General features: G+C 31.7%; 1 protein-coding gene across 1 annotated transcript in view; it reads right to left on the bottom strand.

Moving 5' to 3' along the window:
• Positions 1–208: 208 nt before the first annotated feature.
• LOC134722873 (macrophage mannose receptor 1-like) overlaps positions 209–10,070 on the bottom strand; it is a 99,480-nt gene continuing 89,618 nt past the window's right edge. The window contains exons 45-46 of the mRNA XM_063586504.1: positions 1,255–1,365; positions 209–481 (exon numbers count right to left, since the gene is read on the bottom strand). Of these exons, the coding sequence (XP_063442574.1) occupies positions 234–481; positions 1,255–1,365 (359 nt within the window). The 3' untranslated portion in view covers positions 209–233. The remainder of the gene's footprint in view (positions 482–1,254; positions 1,366–10,070) is intronic.

The raw sequence follows: 10,070 nt of genomic DNA, 5'->3' as shown, positions 1-10,070 counted from the left end.
CTTTTAAAGGATTCAGAAAAAAGCTACTATAACAAAAATGCAAAATTAAACCTTTACAGTGTTAATTTATACAACGGCTGTTAACATGTTGAAATTGGTTTTTTTCCTCAAACTGAAAATTATCTGTAAAGAAACTCAATCAACAGACTAATTCTATAAAGACACCAAAGGGTTAATACTGTCAACACACCAGAGTTTTGATCAAAGAGCATACATGTAGTAATCTCAAAAAATCACAAAGGATCTGCTCCACATATTTTTACAGTAGAACCCATAGCATTCGGATCATCTTCATTAATCTCTTCTGATGTTTTAAGATATAAGGCATTAGCAAAACTGTGAGTTTTAGGTTTGTAATTGTCGTTCTGTCTATTGAATCTTATGATGAATAAAATGGCTGCCACTATTACAATACATCCCAATATACCAATTAGAATTCCAATTATTTGTCCTGTCGTTAAACCAGTGGTTACTCCTGAAACTGAAAAAAAAATGAAATAATAAGCAAAATAATGAAAAGTGCATCTTTACATCAAGAAGGAAATCTTATTGAAGACTTATTATTTCTTCACTTCTGCACAATGGTAGTCTGAAATAACTTGATGAAGTATCACTTCAACATGATAATAAAACCATTTGTTCCTGTTAGCACTAAAGTAAAGATTGCTTTTATTGTGAAGTTGGAACTAAAAACTTTTGCATTGCATTTAAATAAAATTGAGAAAGGAAATGGTGAATATGTCAAAGCGACAACCACCCGACCATAGAGCAAACAACAGCCGAAGGCAACCAATGGGTCTTCAATGTAGCGAGAATTCCCGCACCAGTAGGTGTCCTTCAGCTGGCCCCTAAAATATGCATAATAGTACAATATATCTTAAAGGCAATACTATGAATTGGACATATCTTGTCAATGAAGACACTGTTTACATGGATTTTTCTTCATCCTTTTGTTACTTATATCATGATTGATATTGATTTATAATCTAATAATAACATGTTCTTTCTCTTTCACAAAGAAGAAACTAATGTACTACCAATGAAAAAAATTTCATTGTTTTTTCATGCAGATGAGTTGTAACATTATAGTGACATACTTTTTTTTAACCAAACCTGTCCAGACACAATTTAACTGATAATACAAATAATACAATCTGCGTTAAAAGAGGCTTAGAATATATCTTAAATTATTCAAAAGTTATTTCACAACCAACTTAAAAAAATTAATGAAACTTGTCATTCATGATTTAATACCTCTTTTTTGACTGATGAATTCATTGTCTATTGGTTTTGCTACAGGTGGTGTTGTGGTTGTTGGCAGGTATGTACTTGTTGCTTCAGTTGTTTCCATAGCAACTGTAGTTACTGAAATGAATGAAAATCATTAGTAAAATAACACTTAGGACAATTTGCACAATAATGATCCAGGCGATTCCTGACCTTATTAAGTTTGTCATCTCCTGGGTAATATATAGCATAAGGGTTCCACAAGCAGATACATAAATGATTATAAAGTTTGCATTATTTTCCCAACTGTCTTTTCAAACTGGTATGAGTATTCAAGAAAATAAATCATATATACATGTTATCATAATAACTGATATAAAGATGTTCAAAAGAACAGTTTAGAAAAGATATGGGGCATCTACCAATACCACAAAATAAGTTCATTTGTTTTGTACATGAACAGCAAAAAACATATTAAGCAGTCACAATAAGACCTTCAACATGGAGCAATAACTCTCACCTCAGTGAAAATTTAATATAGCCTCTATAATTTCATGTCACAACTGATGAAAAGATACCTTAAGTTCATGTTAACATCACAACTGCCTGATTTTTAGTCAAATGGGTCCTAAATGTATAAACTTGCATAACAGGAGAAGCAAGGTTCACTCCAACGAGACAGAAACAGAACACAACAACAAAAAATAATTAACATGGTCAATATAAGGTCTTCAAACACAGATAAATGTTATTAAATATTTCAAGCGTTTTTTTGCTTCAAATAAAGAAATAAAATGAGTAGAAATATATTTGTGTGAAACATAACAAATGTTCTCCATCATTTCAATAAAGAAATACAAATCAGACACACTTATCTTAGATAATTTAGAAACATAGGACAGAACGTCAGGCCACAAACATCTCAATCATTGGATGTTGTCAATAACCATATACAGTTTTACCAATTTTACATTGACTGCTTTCAATAAACAGTATTCTTCGAAACAACTTATATAAAATGATTAAGTCCTTCAACAAGGGTTATAAATAATAAACAACAATGCTAAAATTGAATTGTAGAACATAAATAAGTCTCTTTAAAAAATGAATTCAAAACAGTTGCATATCTATTCAATTTAACAAATATGTACTGAATAGTGTCATTTACCAGAAACAAACAATGGTTTGGAACAAACTATATCACTACAAACGACAACTCGACCTGAAATGTTACTCACATTTGTTGATAATGTAAACCAACATCGATTTACAAAAAACGGTAATATGTTACACAGACCTGCCAACTATCCCGATTTTTATCCCTCAACCCGAATCCCGATATCGGGATCGTAAAATTAGTCAAAATCCTGATTTTCAACAGATATACCTTGAAAAATTATTGTTAACCAATTTTGAAATTTTTCTGATCAATTTTAAAAAATCAATCATTTTACCTGGGGACATATTATGACAAGTTAATGACCCTAAGCTAATCAATAGTCACAACAGGTGTCATGATTAGTGGTTGTATGTAATCAGCTTACCTAATGGGTCGTAACAGTCCTCAAAATTAATTTGTATACAAATTTGGTCAAACAGCCTTTCAATTTTAATCAATTTATCATTCAAGCACAATTTGCAACATTTGCCGTAGTTCCACATCAAAATCATAATTAATTGAAAGATGAGAACTGTAAAGAACTCTCAAGAAAAAAGTAAAAACACAAAAATACCGAACTCCGAGGAAAATTCAAAAAGGAAAATCCAAAATCAAAAGGCAAAATCAAAAGTCCAAACACATCAAACAAATGGATAACAACTGTCATATTCCTGACTTGGTACAGGCATTTTCTAATGTAGAAAATGGTGGATTGAACCTGGTTTTATAGCTAGCTAAACCTCTCACTTGTATGACAGTCAAATCAAATTCCATTACATTGTCAACGATGTATGAACAAATCAAACATACTCAAAGAGTAAAAATGTCAAAAATAGGGGTACAGCAGTCAATATTGTGTTATCATCTTAATATCACTATAAAAACAACAAATGTAACGAAGAATCACAAAAAGGCAAACATCAAATTTAACATACTCATTTTGCTTTTCTTGTACCAATTAATATATGTATATAAAAAGTCTACCCGTAAAGGCAAGAAGGTTTTCATTGCTGGTGTTAAAATGCGTGTTTGAAATTCGTACAGGTAGACATAAAAATAATTTTGTCGTTAAAAGTATGAACAAAAATTTACAAGTAATATTAATAAAGACTAATAAAATAATACTATAACACATTATTAAGATGATAACCAACGTCCGTACGCAAAATCTATACTTCAAGACCATCTTGTATTATTTGTGAAGTTGATACGGAATATTTATCAACAAGTTCTGGGTATCTTCCGATGAACTTTTTTAGAAAAAGGATGAGACGTTCTTTGACATACCCCTGGTTCATCAACTTTCTGCTCAGACACTGGTGACGTTTTACAAAGTCTGAATAGGAGCTGCAAGCTCTTGAATACCTAATAAGTTGGGAAATGTATATTCCATTTGCAGGTGAAGTTGGTATATTACTACTAAGGTGGGGGAAATTGATAATTTCAAAATTGAAATCGTCTCGTTCGTCATAGATTCTGGTACTGAGATGACTGTGTATGTCAAATTCGAGGTATAAGTCTAAAAATGAGGCGGAGGAAGCCATGTCTGTGGTCTCTTTAATTTCTAGTTCTGGTGGGTATATTAATAGAACCCAATCAGAAAAGTTCGGATTGTTAATGGAAAGAACATCATCAATATATCTGAAAGTGAAATTAAATAACCTGGCTTCTTTGATCTTCTTGTTTTTAACAAGTGTCTGAAGGAACTCTGATTCATATGAAAATAAGAAGAGATCGGCAAGGAGAGGCGCACAATTCGTTCCCATAGGAATGCCGACAATTTGTTGAAAAAGTCTACCTCCAAATTCAACAAATATATTGTCAACAAGAAACTGTAGCATACTGATCACTTGTTCCTCTGTGTAGTATGTTTCACCCTTTTGTTCCTTATTAACAAAATATGCCTTATGGTATCTAAACGTGATAAATTTATAGCTTATGCTACCATTTTTATGATGAAAAGCATTGTGGATTATTTCTTTTAGACGGTTTTTCAATTTCACATGGGGAATGGTTGTATACAAGGTTGAAAAATCAAAAGTTTTAATAGAACTCATTTCAGAAAAAGATCGAGATTTAAAATTATCCAGAAGTTCTATAGAGTTTTTAAGAATCCACATATGATTAATACCATTGCGTGAGTAAACAGTTTCACAGTATATCTGAAGTCCCTCTTTAACTGCGGACAGAATTTTAGTCAATCTAATGGACAATTCTTTAGTAGAACAAGCAGATGAGCCAGCAATGTACAGTTGCTTGTACGGAATTTTGTGAAGTTTAGGTATCCAATACAAACAAGGTAAGTCTTCCGATTTTTTGTTCAATGTAATGTTCATAGAAGCCATGAAGGACTTAAAATCTCATCCTTGTCAAATGATATGTTTTTGTATGTGGGATTACCTGAGTGCTCATTTATTCTTTTATAAGACACTCGTAGTAATACGATTTACATACAAAGACAATATTATTTGAAGCTTTGTCCGCAGGAACAACAACATACTTATCTTGAAGAGATGATAGACATTTTACAGCCTCTTTTTCACTAAAAATGGACTTGGGTCGATCATTCACACAGTTCTTCAACTTATGAATGCGACGTTTTATCAGAGACCTGATTGTTTTGACCCATTCTGACAATGTGTCCAGTTGAACTTCTTCTCGTTTAGCCCATGCTCTGGCATATTTCTCAATGGAATCCATAATTATTTTGAAGTTATGGTTCCAATTGATGTGTTGGGGTTCTCTAAACTTGGGACCACGAGAAATCACCTTTTGGTGATTTTCATGTTGAATTATGTTTAGATCCCCAGTAATAACAAGGCCAGAGGGACTGTAATTGTAAGGCGAGTGGGAACAGTCACATGTCAGAGGTTATTTTAGGTATTGTTCTAAATCAAGGTTCTGTAATGCTTGTTTATAGTTAAATATTTTGGGTGCAATGGTTTTGGTGTAACTGTAGGATACAATAGGAACAGACTGATTTTGAAAATAAATAGGAATTTTTTATGTTACCTCCTTGTGATGTAGAACGTTGCTGATGTTGATTGCATCAATTCCTCTATTGGTAAAGTGAACAGGGAGGAATTTCCTTTTTCCTCATGTAAAGGTTCCGATCTTACTGGTTTAAAGAGACGGAAAAGAGCTACATCACAAATTATACTGACAAGTCTGTATATTGGAGAAAATGTATTGGTGCCTCCTTTGTCAAGTGCATAATCTCTCAAACATTTTAGAAAATTAACCGGCAGTGAAAAAAGAATAGTTCTAATGTAATGTAACTGTAACGGATGATGTAGATCAGAAGGAAGGTGGTAACGTTTTTGTCCATGACTACGTTGGTTTTGTAAAGTAGTATTAAATAAACTCTCAAAGAAAACATCAAGATACTTTCAAGAAAACATCGTTTATCTTGAAATTTGTTGAAATGTGAAAGTTGGCAGGTCTGTATGTAGCAATTAATAACAATCAAAATGCTGTAGTAAAGATCATCAGTAAATTAATCTGCTGTGCCGCCTGGAGATGCCGATAAGTGATATTTTACAAAATCATGTTTTCAGGGGATGGACGAACTGTCCTTGCCAAAATTACAAATAATTCAGGTATCTAACAATTCTAACATATATTGATACCACGATAATACATTGATAATTCTGCCTTGTTTAATATACCTATTGTCAAAGAATACAGCAATAGTTATGTCGTCAACGGCCAAAGAAACTAGAGGCTCTTAAGAGCCTGTGTCGCTCACCTTGGCATATGTGAATTAAACAAAGGAAGCAGACAGTTCATGACAAAATTGTGTTTAGGTGATTGTGATGTGTTTGTACATCTTCCTTTACTGAACATTCTTGCTGCTCACAATTATCTCTATCTATAATGAACTTGTCCGTGTAGTTTCAGTGGAAAAATATATATACTAATTAATACATTGTCTTTAGAAAACAACTATCTTTATATTGTAAATAATTAAATGCCATACTGTAAATGAAATTTTGTTGTACAAAAATGAATTTACAGGTATCTATGCCAAAGTGTCATCTTATTGTTGAATGTGTGTATGATTGTATAAACTATGATTGTGTATTGGTTTTTAAGTTAGAATTTATCTGCTCAAGTTTGAAATATTGTTTTGTTTTATATGATAATGGATAATATTGTAACAGTTTTGTCTATGAATGTAAGGGGTCTTTTTTCTAATTCAAAAAAGAGAACAGATGTTTTTGATTGGGCGAAGGGCAAAAATGCTTCAGTAATTTGCTTTCAAGAAACCCATAGTAATAAAGATATTGAAAAAAAATGGAAAGAGGAATGGGGAAAAAAATGTTTTTTCAGTCATCATAGTAACAAAAGTGCAGGTGTCAGTATTATGTTCAAATTAGGTCTTGATTTTGAAGTGCATAATTCTATTATTGATATAGATGGTCGTTATATTATCTTAGATTTATCCTTGTCAAGTCAACGCATTACTTTTGTTTGTTTGTATGGATTTAATACTGATGAACCTTCATTTTTTAATGACATTTATAAGAAAATGGCATCATTTTCAAATACTAGCTTTTTATTATGTGGGGACTGGAATGTTGTACAAGATACAAACATAGACACTTACAATATTATTCATAATAGAAACCCAAACTCACGAAAAAAGATTGAAGAAATAGTAGAAAGTCTTGAGTTATTAGATCCTTGGCGGACCTGTTATTCAAACGATAGAAAATATACATGGCGTCAATGCTCACCCATAAAACAAAGTCGGCTTGATTTTTTTCTAGTCACAGAGTATCTGTTTTCACTCATGAAAAATACTAACATTATTCCTGGGTATAAGACAGATCATTCTGCTATAACTTTCACCTTTTCTGCCAGTTTAGCAAGGCAGGGAAAGGGATACTGGAAATTGAACTCCCAACTGTTGCGAGATTTAGACTATATCAAAAAAGTTAAAACATGTATAAATGAGAGTATTTTAGAATATTATGAATCAGGCAACATAGATGATCTGTTAAATGTTAAACTCTCATGCAATGATCAAGTATTTTTTGAGTTGATAAAAATGAAAATTAGATCTTTGTCTATTGGTTACAGTATTCAAAAAGCTAGAGAGGAAAAAGCTGCAACACTTTTACTGGAAAATGACATTCAAAGTTTGGAAAATCATATGAACATATCTCCTGATGGTCAAATTCATGCAGCTTTAAACCAGAAAAAGTTAGAATTAGAAAATATAAGAGAAAGAAAAATTGAAGGTGTTTTTTTAAGATCCCACGCTAACTGGCAAGAGAATGGGGAAAAGTGTTCAGAGTTTTTTTGTAAATTGGAAAAGAAAAATTTTATTAAAAAAACGATAACTGAGCTCATAGATGAAAATGGAAAACATATATCAGATCAATCTAGAGTTTTACAAGAAGAAATGAATTTTTATAAAACATTATACTCAAGTAAAAATCTGGAATGTGATGATGATTCCTTTTTCAAGCACAATGTTAAACTCACAGAAGAAGAGAAGGATTTGTGTGAGGGTAATATTTCTTTTAAAGAATGTGCAGAATCTCTAAAATCTATGTCAAATGGAAAGAGTCCAGGCTCAGATGGGTATACTGTAGAATTTTACAAAGTCTTTTGGCGAGATATTGGACCTTTTCTTTTTAGATCATTATATTTTGGCTATGAAAATGGGGAATTTTCTAAATTTCAGTATCAAAGTGTCATTACGTGTATTCCAAAAGAAGATAAAGATAGACGTTTTCTAGCTAATTGGCGCCCAATTAGCCTTATGAATACTGACACCAAGATTGCTTCTGCCGTTATTGCTAATAGAATAAAACCTGTTTTACCATCTATTATCAGTGACTGTCAGAAAGGCTTTATTAAAGATAGATTTATGGGTGAGAATACACGTCTATTGTATGATTTGATGCACTATTTGGAAAAGCATAACAAAACTGGTCTTTTACTACTAGTAGATTTTGAAAAGGCTTTTGACTCTATTGAATGGTCTTTTTTGAAAAAAGCATTGAAGAGTTTCAATTTTGGGCCATCTATATGCAGATGGTTTGAAGTATTTTATTTGAAAGCATCAAGTTGTGTTATAAATAATGGCCATTTTTCAAGCTTCTTTAATTTGGAGAGAAGCTGTAGACAAGGTGACCCCCTCTCCCCTTATCTTTTTATTATAGGTGTTGAGTTACTTTCTATGAAAATAAGGTCAAACCCCAAAATAAAGGGAACTTTTGTTCATGAAAATGAATCCCTTTTGAGTCAATATGCTGATGACACTTTCCTTGTTTTGGATGGAACTGAAACATCTTTGAGGGAGACTTTAAATTGTTTCGACTCATTCCAAAAAGTATCTGGGTTAAAAATTAATTCTTCTAAAACTAAAGCTGTGTGGGTTGGGAATAAAAAGTATTCAGATCTGATTCTCTGTCCTGATTTAAAACTTCAGTGGTGCTATTCAAATTTTAAACTTTTGGGAATTGAATTCTCTTTAGATCTTGATAGTATGCCAGAAATTAATTTCTCCAAAAAGATAAAGGAAGTGTCAGGCATTCTTAAGAGTTGGCAACATAGAAAATTAACCCTAATGGGAAAGATTACTGTTATCAAAACTTTGGCACTTCCAAAATTAATTCACCTGTTGACTGCACTACCCAACTTGCCAGAATCAAAATTAAATGAGTTGAATACTTTATTTTTTCAATTCATATGGAATGGAAAACCTGATCGAATTAGACGAAGTACTTTAATCGGAGATATTCCACAAGGAGGTTTAAATATGATTAATATACATTATTTTAATATATACCTTAAGATTGGCTGGATAAAGAGGTTTTCATCCAATTTATATGGTAGTTGGCAATCATTATTATTAAAAAACCTTGAACAGTATGGTGGAGAAAGGGTATTGCATTTTCAAAAGGAGAAACTCAGAGAAATCTCTGATAGTCTTAGCAATCCTTTTTGGAAGGATGTATTTTTTAGCTTTCATGTAGCAAGGCCTGCTACCAATATTTCTGTTCAAGATATTTTGTCATTAGATATGTTAAATTTTGCACCTCTAGTAGATTTTCCGTATTTTATTCAGTGGCATAGAAGGGGAGTGCAGTCTTTGTTTGACCTTATTAACTTAGAGACTAAGGACTTTTGTAATTTTGATCAGATAGGACCAAGACTTCAAACAAATAATTTTTTAAAGTATTATGGTCTCATTGCTAACATTCCAAAGTATATGAGAGAATATATTAAAGAAAAGATTGCTCATGTAAATTTTGAAACTTTTAACTGTATTGATATTTTTTTGGAAAGATTATTGTGTAACAAAAAGGCAAAGTTTGTATACAAAGATCTTGTTGACAGAAATGTGCAACTGCCAACAGAAAAGTTCTTACAATGGGAGGAATCACTAGGTATTGAAATTGCAGATTGGTCAGAATATTATGTTATTTTAAGAAAATCATGTAAAGACACTTATTTAAGAACTTTTCAATATTAATTTTTACATAGAATAATTGCAACTAACACTTTCTTATATAAAGTTAAACTTAAAGATTCAAAGCTTTGTACTTTTTGTAAGGTTTCTGATGAAACCATGGAGCATTTATTCTATGAATGTCCAATAACACATTTTATATGGCAAACTTTTTCACAAAAACTGAAAAGATATTTTGTGAACTCTACATTATCT

This window comes from Mytilus trossulus, chromosome 6, assembly GCF_036588685.1.
Source record: "Mytilus trossulus isolate FHL-02 chromosome 6, PNRI_Mtr1.1.1.hap1, whole genome shotgun sequence".
In the NCBI taxonomy this organism is placed as follows: Eukaryota; Metazoa; Mollusca; class Bivalvia; order Mytilida; family Mytilidae; genus Mytilus; species Mytilus trossulus.
This window is presented reverse-complemented; position numbering and strand designations above follow the sequence as displayed.